The sequence below is a fragment of the Phocoena sinus genome, chromosome 11 (genome assembly GCF_008692025.1).
Source record: "Phocoena sinus isolate mPhoSin1 chromosome 11, mPhoSin1.pri, whole genome shotgun sequence".
Taxonomy (NCBI): Eukaryota; Metazoa; Chordata; class Mammalia; order Artiodactyla; family Phocoenidae; genus Phocoena; species Phocoena sinus.
The window spans coordinates 92,474,801-92,490,487 of NC_045773.1; the positions used below are offsets into that span (position 1 = coordinate 92,474,801).

A 15,687-nucleotide genomic window follows, 5' to 3' on the forward strand; every position below is an offset into this window, starting at 1 on the left:
ATCGCTTCCCCCAAAGAAGTTCATTTATTAAATCCAGACCCTCCCTGGCCCCCTGCATGGTGGAAAAAGGTGTTATTAAACTGCATTGGCATTTAAATAGAAATCTGATCTCTGCCATTCAAGGATGTGATCACCACTGGGGATTACTTTCATGCATCTTCAGAATTCTTCCACATTAAAAGTTCTCTCAGGGTGTCAATACCAATATTACTTAACAAACCTTGCCTTTAACTAAAGTTTTAAGTCATGATTTTAGAGCTAAAACAAAAGGCTACTCAGCCCAAACACTGGTGGGTTGAGGACAAGTGTTCGCTGCCCATATTTTAATGTGGTTGTCACTTTGGGGATTTAGAAAGTGAACTTCAAGTCAGATCAAAGCAAAAACTGTTTGCTCCCAGGATGACTGCTCATTATGGCCTTAAATCCTTTTCGGAATAAGGTGTGATGTATATAAGTAAATATATCAAATAAACCCCCCTCAAAAAATTGTAACCAACTACAAGTCCCAGTGAAAAGGCTGCAGAGCGAATGGAATCAAAAGTCAGACAAAAACCACACCACGAGAATCAGGCTTACTAGTGAGACTGTTTCCCTGTCCCCTGCTAAACCCTCCTAAATGCACGGGAATGAGCTCTTTACAGAGCAATGCCAAGTGTTTTCATCATTTTCAAACGATTAAGAAACCAGGTTGACTGCCCGTTTGGCACCTATCAAAGGTGGTAGCCTCGGCCACTCGGGACCATCAGTTTGGAAAGGAGTCACGTGGCATGTGTCAAGTACCCGGTCCTGGTGGCAGGGAGCTACTGCAGGTGGAAGCCATGTGCTACCAATTTAACTGGGACTCCAGCCCACGGATCCTCGCCATCACATCGACTCTTTCATCCCCCAACATCAAGACGTTATCGCAAGCTGAAAACAGAACGCACAGCGTTTTCATGCTCTGGGCAACAGAAGAATGGAAAAGGGGGCAATTTAGGTAAAACCAATAAACATTTAAGTCCTACCTCATTTCTAAATGGACATCTTGGGCTCCCCTGGTGGCGCGGTGGTTAAGAATCCGCCTGCTAATGCAGGGGACACGGGTTCGAGCCCTGGTCCGGGAAGATCCCACATGCCGCGGAGCAACTAAGCCTGTGCGCCATAACTACTGAGCCTGCGCTCTAGAGCTGGTGAGCCACAACTACTGACCCCATGTGCCACAACTACTGAGCCTGCACTCTAGAGCCCATGCTCTGCAACAAGAAGCCACTGCAATGAGAAGCCCGCGCACCACAACGAAGACCCAATGCAGCCAAAAACAAAAATAAATTAAAATTTTAAAAAAAAAGGTAAAGACATCTTTACTGAAGAATGAAAACGAAGGTGAAGAAGTTTATCCAAAAGTACTCTTAAATGCCAAAAAGTAATGCTGCTTCTTAGCAGTTCTGGGATATCACCTCATTCTCACATGGGGGGAGGGAGGATGATAAAAAGCCATCATCAGAACAACCAAAAAGTGTGTCTGATATAAAGATCACACTGCATTTCACCTTAAGTTTGGAAGAAAAAGCATCTATATTATTTTCAGTTCTATACTCTTCCTCAGACAACCCAGATAGGCTGTAATCAGCAAGGATGACACAGAAACATCGTGTTCCCTCTTCAACCTTGAGGCTGGAGAATTACAGCCACAAAGACCTGCAGGACCTAAAATAAGAATAATCTGGTCTAGATAGTTACAGTTTATAAAGCACTTCACATGTTAAAGTACGTTTCTGCCTCCCCCAAAACGACCTTGAGGGGCCAATACATGAAAGTCTAAGTCTCCCCATTTTATGCATGAAGAAACTGTGAGACTGAGGGGAAGTGATTTACCCAAGGTCACCGGCTCTCTTCCCACAGGGTTTGGCATCTCTGCTGTCAACTGAACTGTAAATTCTCTGAAGACAAAGACAATGTCATATTTTCTAACCCCTAACAGAGTCAGAGAATACGTCAGCTGTATGTGACTGAACAGTCTTCCAAGCCAGAGCCCAATGGGACCTTTGTCACCGTACAACACCCACCTCACAACCAAGGCTGAAATCACTTGCGAAAAGAATGGGATTCTGGGGTCATTTTAAAGTTACGTCACATCCTCACAAAAAAAGCATTTCATAAACATGAAGTATGTAATTGTACAATTACACAGACGCTTCTTCCTTTACTGCTACAGTCATCCTGACTAAATAACACATTGTGTTCTCAGAGCAATTTTCTTTTACAAAGTGCTTTCCCATATCGTATCTCATTTAGTTCTAATGTCCTGAGAGAGGACAAGGAAAGAAAACAGAAACTTAAATAAAACCCACCTGACATCTTTACTACTTATTACAAGTGCCTGTATTGGTTTTTAAAAGCCAACAGACAAACCCGCTGGCACTACCTGGGGGACTGTAAATTAGTACAGTCTCTCTCCCAGAAAACAACGTAAAAGGGATCTGAATTGTAAACACACGTAACACAAAGTGGTAGTTCCACACTGAGGAGTTTGGAATTAAGTGCAAAAAGATACAGGAAAAGCGTACTGCACACATCACTGTGGACGACAGCCCCCATACTGTGGAAAGACCATCAAGAACAGGCAGGTCGGGCTTCCCTGGTGGCGCAGTGGTTGAGAGTCTGCCTGCCGATGCAGGGGACGCGGGTTCATGCCCCAGTCCGGGAGGATCCCACATGCCGCAGAGCGGCTGGGCCCGTGAGCCATGGCCGCTGAGCCTGCGCGTCCGGAGCCTGTGCTCCGCAGCGGGAGAGGCCACAACAGTGAGAGGCCCACGTACCGCAAAAAATTTTAAAAAAAAGAACAGACAGGTCAAGAAAACTGCAGTACAGATTGACCGAGTGCCCAGCAGCTATTAAAAATAATGATGCAGAATCATATTTTGATAATTGAAATGAGATATAAATGCAAAGAGGACGGAATAGAACATCTCTTAGGAGTATGAGCCCACATAGGTAAAACGACATTATCTACAAGTGCAGGAGCACCCCGTAGGTAACTGCAGTAGACTTTACCTTTGTGTTGCTGTTGGAGTTGAATGATTTCTTATAAGGCAAAAAGAATCGTTTTCAAAGGGGGACAAACCCTATTGGCCCAATTAGGTATGGGGATTACATGTGGATTTTATTTTCCCATGAAAATGAATCAATAACTGCAGTTACCATGGATAACTGAGGATCCATCTGGCAGGAGGAAGCATCTCTGAAAGCTGGTCCAAAGGCATTACCCCAGCTGGCCTTCCACTATATCAGGGGCTGGGTTTCATGCCCCCGCCGTCACTGATAAAACGAGCAACCTTTGTTACTAGACACCTCAGGTTTTCTCAGCTGTGAAATTCTGATTAGTGAAGCTCACCTTTTTCCACTAGACCCTTACCAATTCCCTCCCACTAGTGGGTATTACTTGAAATGCTCCAAAAGCTTCGACAAATATTTCCTAAACTGTGTGATGACAGAAAATTCAGCCTCTAATCGTGTGGGGTTAATAGGGTGAGACACATGTAAACACTAATTCCAGCACCTAGAGGTACGTGTGAGGAGTCGGGCCCACAGAAGAGGGGTGTGGCTCTGCCTGACTGGGGAAGGGGGTGGCAGGCTGCCCAGTCAGGCCTCAGCGTGGTCAAGGGGGGCTCCACAGGCAATCCGTCCCCTGAGCAACTTGAGCAACCAAGATGTGCAAAGGCCAAGAGGCTGGCTCAGCTGCAGTGGAACGGGTGGCCAGAAGCTCACGGTAGAGCAAGGGCTTTTTATGCTGTGCTGAGGACAAACGTAGCTTAGACTTGATCCACTGAAGGTTCATGGTCAGAGTTTCAAGTTCAAGGATTACTGCTCCGAGCCAGGTTAAACATCTTCGGTGAAACGTCTCTGTGCAAAGATCCAGTGCCGCTCTAATCTTCATTCTCAATCTGTCAGTCTTTCTAACTCACCACCCAGACATATTCAGAAGTCAAGTGTTGGATAATAGAGAAGAGATTCAACCACCAGAGAGTGGGGCTGGGAAGAGATGACATCACCTTCTAATCTTTTTTTTTTAAATTATAGTTGATTTACAACATTGTGTTAATTTCAGGTGTACAGCAAAGTGATTCAATTATACATTTTTTATTTTTTATTCAGATTCCTTTTCATTATAGGTTATTATGAGATACTGAATATAATCACCTTCTAATCTTTAAAGCTTTGTTCTATATCCCAAAATGGGCTTCAGAATATCTGTTGCTATTCATTTGGCTTATTAAGAGGCAAAGTATAGAATTCATCTGATTCATTTATTCCTGAGTCAGCCTGGAAGGCTGCCAACAGACCTGATGTCTCCAGGTTGGTGATTTCCAACTGAGTAATCATACCTGCTTGAGCATTTGTGCATAGCATGCAGTTTACAAAGTGCTTTCACATCAAAAATCTTACTGACCCTCCCAACAAGCCTGTGAGGTGCATGGAACAAGTTTTCCAGGTGAGGAAGCAGCCCAGCGAGGTTATGTGGCTTGCTCAGGGTCACACAGCTCATATTCCCAATCTTGTCCACTATAACCACAGAGGTGCCCTACATATTCAAAACAAGCCTGTCCCAATCTGAGGCATTAAATTCCCCAAGCCCACATACTAGCAATAAGGCATGGACTCAAAGCACAAAACACTCCAAGTCCTGATTAGGTCAACATCCAACTGCTGCTTAACAGAATAAGCATTCATGCAGCACCCCTTCTGTAAACCTACGGAGGGAATAAATGCAAGAAACACATGCTCAGCCCTAATCCCTTCTCATTTCCTCCTGGCACCTGTTTCTGCCCCCAGAGGCACCAAACACTTCTAACAGCTGGCAGAAATAAGAACCAAGAGATAACACACACAACCATTGTAGCCCTAACCCAAATTGTGGCTGCGAAATAATGGAGAAAGAACCACCCAGATTTAAAAAGAGAGCAATAAAACAGGGCGCCCAAATGGCTCCCACATTCCCCTGGGTGATTCAGTCACTAGATACCTGGGCTGCTGTCACATAAACCAGAGAGTCTCCTGATGGAAAAGACACACACAACCCACCCCTCTCATGCCTCCCCACCCCCAGCCAAAACAATCACTGGAAAAGAACTCCTGGTTGTACTGGAGAAAATACGTGAGAAGAGCTGTACTGGGAGTACGGAGGGGCAAAATTTGTGGCTATGAATTTTATGACCTTCTAGGACTCAAGGTAACTAAACACTGCTGCCAGTATTTCAATGCTCACTGCCTTCCTCTTCATGGGTGGTGGAGCTTGACAGACTTAACAAAATTAGAACTTAAGATCCAATTTAGGCCTTCTAGGCCACACCAGCTCTCCAAAACAGCTCTCAAGAACTTCTGCCAGTAGCGTTCCCCTTTCTAAGGCCCTCATACACCCTATGAATATGCGAGTAATTATGTATAATGTTCCCATTACTCACGCTGCCTCATTAACACATCTAGGCAGCCTTTGTTTACTGCCCGGCCCAGACCCTGGTGAGGATTTGAGGGCAAATGATTTCCCCCAGCGCCCCATGGTACCCTACGCAGCAAAAGTCAGGGGCAACAATAAAGGTGCAAAAAAGCATCGAGGCTGATCTGTCGCAGCCCCTGCGAAATCAAATGAATTCGGAAGCCTGGAGAGCAAACACAGCCCAGGCCGGCCCTCAGATACACTGAAGAGCGTGGGGTGGGGGCACTTTTAAAATACAGAGCACAAACCAGCCGGGTCCCAGGACAACTGGGATCTCAGCTCTTCTTCCACTGAGGACTCAAGGAGACAGCCAGCGGGGGATAAGGGGGTAGCTCCACCAACTGGTGTTTAAAAAAACAACAAACACGCACTTGAGACAGATCCACTCCGGCTCCTGGAGGCTGACAAATTGCCTTAACTTCCCCCCTACTTTCTCAAGCCAAAAAACCTCTCCAAAGGCTGCCAAGAGCCCCCATTATGGCATTTTCCCCTTTTCGGGGCTACTCCGATCACTCCTTTTACCTCAAGTTCATCTGGACTAAAAAGTGGGGAGGAGATACAGCCTTTCACTGTCTGGCCAGGGCCTACCGGCCTCAGTTTTCCCTTCTGTAAAATGGACTCAACAGCCTCTTCCTCTCCTGTGAGCTCAGTAGGGAAACAATAACTGTGGGCACTTACTTCAGAACTGACATCTTCTCCTCATGATGCTAGAGCATTTCCTACAATCCAAGCTCCTCTGGCACATTTCTTCAAATGGCAAAGAGAAGTCCCACGAGGCATGGGAGGCCTCCTCGCAAGAGCAGTAAAATCTGTGGCAAGACAGACTGGTGGAAGTAGAAAGAAAGCCAAACAGAGATGCAAGGCCCAGGGCTGTGGTCCAGCTGCCCACTCAGATGTGCCTGAGACTTGGCCCTCAGGATAGGATCTACCTCTGCAAAACGTGGGCTCTCTCCCACCCCACACATCCTGACAAAGAGAACAAAAGAGACAAAAGCCACCTGCAAGAGGTGACAGGACAGGAAGTCCCGGAAGCAGGCAGGATCATTCAACCGGGAGCAAAAGGATATCCGGCAAGTCCTGCCACTTCCTGCTAGGTTCAGCTCTACTTTTAACAATTTTATTCTGAGTCAGAAATGAATGAAAATCCTTGATTGAAAAGTGTGAGGCTGCCAGAAGGCTACAGGGTTGTCTGAAGTCAAGAAAGATTAAACCCTAAAAGGATAACAAAAATCTCACTCAAATTGTCTACAAAAAGGTAGACCAAAGTCATGAGAGTTCCCACCTCCTGGAATGAAAGGGGCCTGCGACGAGGAGGCCAGTCTGGAAAAGGCTTTACGGACAGACAAAAGGGACCAGAAACACGAAGTCTGGGGCCGGGAAAAGGAAGCGAGGCTTGTGGAGGGGAGGGCAGTCAGAGAAATGAGGAGAAGAGGTACCTTGGGAGATGGAAAGAAACAAGAGAACTGAGTAGAAACTGATTCAAATGTGTCTTGTTTCCATTAACAGGTAGGCTTGAGGATTTGAAATGGAACAGATCTTTAGCAGTATCTCCTAAGTAAGACAAAATAATTAAAGTTGCTGGATTACAAGATACAAGCTTCTGAACTCCATATAAATGAGGTGTAAAATCACTCATCTTTCTGCCTCCGCCATCCTGAGAATGACACAAACTCTAAAAGTAATACAAATTACCTCAGCAGGGCCACTCTGACCCACATTTTATCTATGCTACCTGGCATGAACTAGATAAGCTAGTCTAGTTTAATATTTGAGGATTAAGGCTAAACACAATGGAAGCACTCTTATCAGAGCTGATAGGGACCATGAGTTGGTTAGCTAATATAAAGTTTATTAAGCAGGAAATCTTTAAAATACATATATATATATCTACTTATACAGATACGTAGATTATATACATATACGCACATACATGTAACGTAATGAACACATAAATGTGCTGTTACAGATATTTTTGAGAACTCTTGGTGCTCCATGTTATGCTTTTTTGTTTGTTGGGAAGGAAGTTTGGCCGTAAGCTTGGTTCTTAAAAGGGAACCACTTGTAAAGCAACGTGTGCAGAATCCTTACAGATTTTCCCCAAGCCTTTTAAATGGGGAAAATGGCGGGCCCACATCTAATTTAACCGTCTCATTTTTTTTTTTTAGTACTTCACTTTTATCAAGGGTTCTCAAACATTCAGCTTCAAGCTTTCATAGAAACCAACTCTCTTTTCACATTCATTCAAAGGTTTACATAATATTTAACCGAAATTGCAATAATAAGTCTAACTGGAATAACCAGATTTGAGAATAAACAACTGACACTTGGCAAGTCTTCTATATGGGAAGGAGCCAAAGGGGACAGAAGTACACACTTCCCAGGCCTGCCCACTGGCCAGGAGCTTCGTGCTGAGATATCACAGCCAGGATGTTCTGCAGCCAGGAGCACCAGGGAGGCTGGGTAGGTGGAAGGCGATTAATAGGAGTGCTGTTACTATAATCCTAGGGGAGACTGAGACCTGGACCAGTAACAGAAGCACCAAAACAACGCAAGCAGAATTCCAATAACTAAACTTCTTAGGCTGCAAAACTTTTAACCATCTGGATGAAAATGTCAGGAGTCAGGTCCTCAGACCATCATGATCAAGGGCAAACCTTAAAAACAGACCAGCTTTTCAGCATCCAGTCACGATTTTTAAAAAACTCAGAACAAACTACAAAAGTGTGCATCTATCCAAAAAAACCCCGTAAAACAAACAAAGAAAACAATGCCTATGGCTAACAGCTTACTTCCATCCATACTACCCTGGCAATATTAGCTCTATTCTATATAAAAGACTGTCAGTATAACCACTCTTCACTCGAGTCTGAGCTGCCTGCCTGATTATTTCATGTCATTTTTCCAGATCCACATTACTGACTCATTACCGTTCACTTCACCGAAGTTATATGTTTTGAGTGACATGTTTCATCCTTATTTTTCCACTAGCCCTGTAATTTTTAGTGTGCGATTTTGTAGCACTTGAGGTTTCTCACCAATGCAGACACCATGCTACATTACATACACCTCTGGTTACATAGATCTGCACTGTTCAGTAGGATAGCTACTAGTCATACGTAGCTCTTGAACTTTTGAAATGACTAGTCCAAACTGAGTTGCCCTGTAAGGGTTAAAAAACTACACCAGATTTCAAAGACACATGATAAAAACAGAAGGCAAAAGATCTTAGCAACTTTTGTACTGATTACATGTTACGATAATATTTTTATTATACTAAGGTTAAATAAAACTATCATTAAATTAAAAAAAAAAGTCCAGCTTAGCCTTTACCGGGTGTTTTAATGTACTGGGCTTAATATGACTTTCCCATGTCGCCTTTGAAAGGAAGAAAAGGGTTCTATTTTGAATCTAAGAAACATTGGTTACATACTCCAAAAGATTTTCTCTTTCTGAAGGAGGAAAGTTTAAATAACCTTTCGAACAGGATACGTATTAGCACTGGAGTTATTTCCAAGACGTTTGGAAGTCAATAGCCCTCAGCCCAGCAACAGGAACTGGTCTAACCTCCTATGACAGAGGAAACAGCCATTAAACCATCTAAGTACCAAATAATTCTAACTGGCTATTTGGGCCAATGGCTATGGGTGACACACAAGTCAGGTCTATAGTAAAGTAATAATAACCGAAGTAATAATAACTCAAATTGGATTATTTTTAAACATAATTTTTTTTTAAATTTCAGTGACACACTTTGGACTCTTAAGTTGACAATATTCCTTCTATAATCTCTCCAGACAGTGACAGTTGCTAAATTGTCTCTGCCCGAGACTATGTAACAAAGAGAAAAGTTTTCTCCACTACTAGAGACAGACAGAAAGCAAGCCACACGAACAGCTCAAAAAAGGAAAAGCTGGGCTTCTCTGGTGGCGCAGTGGTTAGGAGTCGGCCTGCCAATGCAGGGGACACGGGTTCGAGCCCTGGTCCGGGAAGATGCCACATGCCACGGAGCAACTTAAGCCCATACGCCACAACTACTGAGCCTGCGTGCCTAGAGCCCGTGCTCCGCAACAGGAGAAGCCACTGCAACGAGAAGCCCGCGCACCGCAACGAAGAGTAGCCCCGGCTCACTGCAACAAGAGAAAAGCCCGCTCACAGCAACAAAGACCCAATGCAGCCAAAATCAAAATAAATTTTTTTTAAAAAAAACCACCATTCACTTTATAGCAGTACACCACATATACTTGATAAATATTTGTTAATCGATAAATATTTTTTAAAAAGGAAAATTAACAATTTAGCAATTAAATAAATTAGCAATTAAATTAAATTAGCAATTAAATTAGCAATTAAATAATGTGTACACATTTTTCCCCCAGAACTGTAAAATAATTCAATTGGGTGTAAAATGGGGTTCGAGGGGGGCACCACGGGGGGACAGAAGCTCATAAATCCTACCACTACATTTTGGTGTCGTTCTATTTTTTTCTTTACAATTTTATGTAATTATAGTAAATCCCACTTTTGAACCTGGTAACACAAACTTTTCCCAGTTTTTTCAATCATACTGCACCTTTAACTCAGAAAATTAGGTACTTAAAATATACAGCCTAGTGTTACAAATTCTGCTTGAGCTGTCCTAGGAATCAAACTGGTAATCTGTTTTCATGCTAACTGTATGAATCATACCTTCATGTGGCAGAGATTTTTATTTCAAACTCATACCTGCTATAAAGCATCAAAGATCAAATGCTTTCGCAACCTGGGTATCATCTGTTATTCTGCCTAGGAATAACCAACCAGTGGAGTGATGGAAATGGCATAAAATACCCATAGAGCAAAACATGCAACTATTTTTATTGTCCAAGTGAATTAGGGCTTTGAAAGGCAAATGTCTTCAGTTATTTAAGGTATTGTAGCGGGAATCGTACCCAGCAATTAAGACAGGATTACAGTGCAATTTATGAGTTTCTCAAGGACGTCATTTAGTACGAAATATAACAATCATTTCTCCCAAAGCCTGCCATCTACAATCCCACCCCCAAACTCTGCTTTGCTAAAGCAATAAACTAAACGGGAACGCGGCAGGCATCTAAGGCTTTTGAGACTACTTGCAGGAAATGTGCTGCCTTCCACGAGCTCAAGTAATAATTCCACCTTACAATGAAAGAACATACATACTGTTTTACATCTTCCACGGACATTATCTCACGCACGTGACCTCAGATAAAGTGAAGTGGCAAAGGCACGTAATACTTTTTCCATTTTACAGAAGAGTAAACAGACCCAGATTTCCAGTCTCTTGTTCTCCGGTTCTCAAGAACTAAACCCAGAACACCTTAGACTCGCGGTCCAGTGCTCTTTCAAGCACGCGCATCAATGACAGTCTTTCCCCGTCTGCCCCACCCCCTAAAATACTCAATAGGCCTAGAGCTGGCACAGCGAAGAAGTGCCACTCTGGTGTTTCAAGGCATCCATAAAGAGCAACAGTTGATGCTGTGCAACATCACCCAGAAAGGCATCCCGCCACATCCTGCCGAGACACCCCCAACACGACTTAAAAGTGACAAGGTGGCCAAATCCACAACATGGTTCTCCTACAAAGCCAAGCTTCCCTGCATGAAGTTTCCCTGCTTTTCAAAAGCGTTGACGAGAGAACACGACCACCACCACCACAGTAATGCCACGGCATCAGCAGACCTGGAAACAGAGGAAACGAAAACGTTTCTGCAGACAGAAAACGTCTCCGCCCTGCTCCCCACCCCCTAAGTGGAATCAGCTGGGTCGGGGGCGCTCGCAGGGGGCCCACAGGCTCTCCGCGCTCACCTGGAGCGAAGCGCGGCGTTTCGCTGCGGAAGGCCGAGGCCGGTCGCATCCTCCTCCTCCTCCACTTCCTCCTCCCACGCGGCAGCCCCCGCCTCCGCGCCGCTCCCTCCTCCCCCGCAGCCCCGCCGCGCTGGAACCTCCCGCCCGACTTTTGACGTCACGGAGGAGGAGAAGGTTCCACCCGGGCCCGTCCCTTTGTGACGTCACAATGACAAAAGAACGCGGCCTGAGCGTCCGGGAACCCGGAGCCGCGGGGGGCGGAAGGAGGGAGGGGAGGCCAGCGCGAGGCGGGGGAGGAATCAGGGGGCGGGAAGGGGGCGCGCTGACGTCTCGCCGGCTTAACCTGTTGCTCTCGGGCCCGCACTGGAGCCAGCGGGCAGGGCCGCGGGGAGCCGGCCGCGCCGCCGCCGCCATGCTCCGCCGTGCGCGCGCTGGGGGGCGCCCGCCGCTGCCGCGCGCCGCCCGCCCCCTCCCCGCCACGCCCCCGCCCCGCGCGCCGCACCGCCCCCTCCCCAGGCCGACCGGCCGCACCTCCCCCGCGCCCCACCCACCCATCCGCCAGCCCGCCGGCCAGCGCCGCCCGCCCGGAGCCCGCAGCCCGCAGCCCGCAGCCCGGAGCCCGGAGCCCGGAGTCCGGAGTCCGGAGCCTGCAGCCCGCCCCCTACAGGCCGCGCGCGTATTCCGGGCCCCGGCCCAGCCCGCCGCGACCCCCGAGCGCCCTCCCCTTCGCAGCCGGCTAGAGCACATCGGGAACACGGGCTCCGCTCCCCGAGCGTTAACTCGTGCTCTGCCTCCCGCGGGCGCCGCCAGCCACGGGCAGGCGGCCGGACGCCAGGACTCGACACAATCCGCTGACCACCGGCAACAAAACATCCCACCCCACGCCGCTCCCCAACTTCGCGATGACTGGGGCGGGGGTGGGGGTGGCTCTGGTCCAAGTTCTACCCCTTTTGCTTTGTGGCTGCACCCGGATCGGATGTGCCCCGGGAAGGCGTCCACGCTCGCAGACAAGGTTGTCTCCCTGCAGTTTCTACTGCCCGAGTTTAAACTAGTCCTTTGCATTCTCCCCAGCCCTCTGCAATGCGGATGTATTTTAATTCTTAAATTCTTTAGGGAACAGCTTTTTAAGTTAGGCTTAATTATTTAACCTTGCATTTCTTTCATAGTTGAAGTTTACGTGTCTAGATTATGATCAGCCCTTAAGAAGAGATATTCAGCTTTTCCATTAAATCTATTTTTTACAAAACCAGTGCCCCGAAGGTCATCTCCCATTACACACATCACACTGCTCAAAAAGGGAAAATATTAAGACCAATTTGTCGACCCGAGTTAAATAAAACTTTCTTATAACACTGCATTATTCCTAATGTGTGTTCATTTGGCCTTTTTTTTTTTAATGGGTTCTTTGATTTAAAGCATGCAGCTAATCACCGATCACTCGAGTGCATATTTGGTTAATCCTCGGACCCCTCTCCCCTCCCTCCCCCCAAACTTAAAAAAAAAAAAGCCACCACACACAAAACAAAAACACTCCCCATGCCAATCAAAACGTAGCTGTACTATGCACAAAACAAATTTAACTATTCCACACCAGTTAAATCTCTGAATAATCACCCAATTTCAGAAGGCCAGTTAACTGGGAGTAATTATTTGTAGTCACTTACATATGCATTCACATGCCTTCTTAAAAACATTAGCTATATTGTATGTCTTTTTCCCCCTAAAACTGGAAACCATGAATTTTTAAACAAAACCAGTCCCATTATTAAAGTCAATCCCAACAAATGCATTCGCTGTAACGCGATTCCCAATTGGTTTATGTTGCGAACCAAATAATCCAAAACGACCACATACATTAAATTTGATGTGCCAGTGCAAGGAACAAGACCGCCATAATCGGACCCTCGATTGCAACTTAAAGGGCTTCCAACACACATGCGTTACACGATTTCCCAAATAACATTAATAATAATAACACAGGCTCATTTGCATGCAAAGTGCAATAGGGGCCAAATCCGCCCGAGAATGCAGTTTAGTCACATTACCGCAGCCCCTACACCCCCACCCAGGCTCCACCAAAATCCCCTGCCTTTCATCTAAAACTAGATTATGGTTGTGTCATTCGAGGTCAATTTATTCACTGGAGGTATCGCTACACCAATCTGTTTTTTCGTCCAAACTAGGCAGACACGACTTTGCCTGAAAAAGCCTTCTTTCAGAAAAGAAAGAAACAGCCTTATCGGACGCTGTGTTTAAAACCCTTCAGCTGCAGAATTATCTATAAACTTGACATTCACAGCCATTGCTTAAAACTACAAGTCAAAGGATGTGTTGTTAGGAGCACTTACGTATTTCTTCTGAATGATATTCCTCTTGGGTCTTTCCTTGCTCATTCTGAGATCCAAATGCTGATTGCAAAAGGGGACAATTGCTTCATGAATTTAAAGCCGTCAGAAATTTGCAAAAAAATATCCTGGTGGTTTTTATTGTTGTTGGTGGTGGTGGTTGATCTTGGAATCCGACTTTTCTTCCTCTTCCCCCAAAGCCCGATTCGCCTTGAAATAAATCCGAAATTGGGAAGGAAAAAAAAAAAAGCCAAAGACGAAGCAAACAAAAAAAAAATTTCACTTTAGTAAAACACTCATAATGGAAAATTTCCCCCGAAACACACACACACACAAAAAAAAAACCGACGCCCTTCACTCCCCCCCCTTTTTCCTCCAAAAACTACATCAGCGAAACGTGAAGGTCCTTAGTGTCTGATCCGTAGTTACATCTTCGAAAAGAAAAAGGAAAGATAAATAAAAAATGTTGGAAGTCACGTTTGTGCTGCAGCAGCAGTGCGAGCAGAAGAGTCAACTCCAGCGGCGGCGGCGGCGGCGGCGGCAGCACCACAGCGAGGGCTCGCCGAGTCTCTTTTTTCCAAGCCCCCTAACCAATGAGAGAGAGGCTATCCAGCCCAACTTTAAATGGACTCTGCTTTTATACAAGTTAGGGCTCCTCGGATAATTCCCCGCCGGACGCTAGCCGAAAACTCCCACAGCTGGGCCACCAAGCGCCCGCCTCCTCCGGTGCCGACCGCCCCTGGCCGAGCCCAGAGGACCCCCGCAGCCCCGTCGACGAGACACCCGAGAGGTCTCGACTAACCCTTCCCGGGCTACCCCTCAGACATCGTTCCCACGCCGAGCCTAAGAGTGGAATTGAGAGAGGCTCCCTAGCTCAATGCATGGCACGCTCGGTCGCTCCACCTCACCCCCTTTCCCCAGCTTGCCACTCACCCCACAGCAGCCACACACTAGCCCCCGCCACGCCTCGTGTTTACCTGCAGCCGGGCTGCTGGGTGCCAGTGCCCCAGGACGGCCGGCCCCGGGGAGAGCCGCCTATTCCCGGGGCACCTTAGAATGGTCCCCTTGATCTTCTGGAAGTTGTAGTCCCCCGACTACAAAATGGCTATGGCCACGGGAGCTGGGAACTACAATTCCCAGCCTGCCCCGCAAGCCTGTCACTCAACTCCCCTCCCTCCTCCCCGCCCCCTCCCCCTCACCGGCCCTGCCAACAAACGCCTGGACGTGTCCCGCGTGTGACACTGAGAGAGGCTGGCTCGGGATTGGCCCGCAGAGCGTGTGGTCCGCGAGCAAGGAACTCCCCACGCCGGCCCGCCCCCTGGCCCCCGGCCGCGGCCCCCCTCCACCCCCCCGCGGCGGCCGGCCCCCTCCCCGCGCGCCCCGCCCCCACCCGCGGCGCAAACCGCCTGTGGAATCGAGGAATCGCGCGCGCGCCGGCCCGCGCCGAGCGGTTGTTGTGGGGGGGACGCCCGGCGTCCCAGGGGAAGGCCTCGGAGCGTGGCGGCGCGGGGGGCGGTGTCGGCGAGGGGTTGGAGCCAGTCCTAAGGAAAACTGGGCCACGCACCAAGAGGAATCCTCGGTGCGAACTAGTTGATCGGCGGCGCCTGCTGCTTCGGCGGCGCAGCCGGTGTCACCTCAGGACACCGCCTTGCGTCGCCGCACGAAGCGTGCCGCGGTCGGACTCGGGGGAGCCCGAGGTCACCTCTGCCCGCGGCCGCACGCGCCTCCCGCGCGGAAAGGCCACCTCCCGGCGCGGCACGCGGCCCGGCGAGCGAGGACGGCGTCCGGGGTAGGGGGACCCCAAAAGGGAAGCCCCGGCCGTCGCCTCCTACAAAAGATCACCGTCTTTAAGGAGATCACGCTCGATCTTGGCTGCTCCCGGCGTCTTTTGCGTCTGGGGCGCCTGTGAGCGAGACTAAAACGTTGAGGGGGAAACGAGTGGAATATGGAGCCCGAGCCACACAGACACGCACACCGTAAGGAAGCATCTGGAACGCCGAGTGCCAGGAATGTCAACGGCGGTAGCCACGCGAGAGCCCGCTTTCT

The 15,687-nt window shown here is 47.8% G+C and overlaps 1 protein-coding gene across 7 annotated transcripts in view; it reads right to left on the minus strand.

The window, feature by feature from the left end:
- JARID2 (jumonji and AT-rich interaction domain containing 2) overlaps window positions 1-14,726 on the minus strand; it is a 244,673-nt gene extending 229,947 nt beyond the window's left edge. For 5 of the 7 annotated variants that reach the window (XR_004352114.1, XR_004352115.1, XM_032648081.1 and 2 more), the window contains exon 1: window positions 13,645-14,246. Coding sequence is in view for 3 of the 7 variants with exons in the window: in XM_032648081.1 (XP_032503972.1) it covers window positions 13,645-13,689 (45 nt within the window). In the remaining 4 variants the exon portion in view is untranslated. Of the gene's footprint in view, window positions 1-11,296; window positions 11,325-13,644; window positions 14,247-14,618 lie in introns of those variants that run through there. The other 2 variants (XM_032648079.1, XM_032648083.1) reach the window with 2 other exon arrangements.
- Window positions 14,727-15,687: the final 961 nt, after the last annotated feature.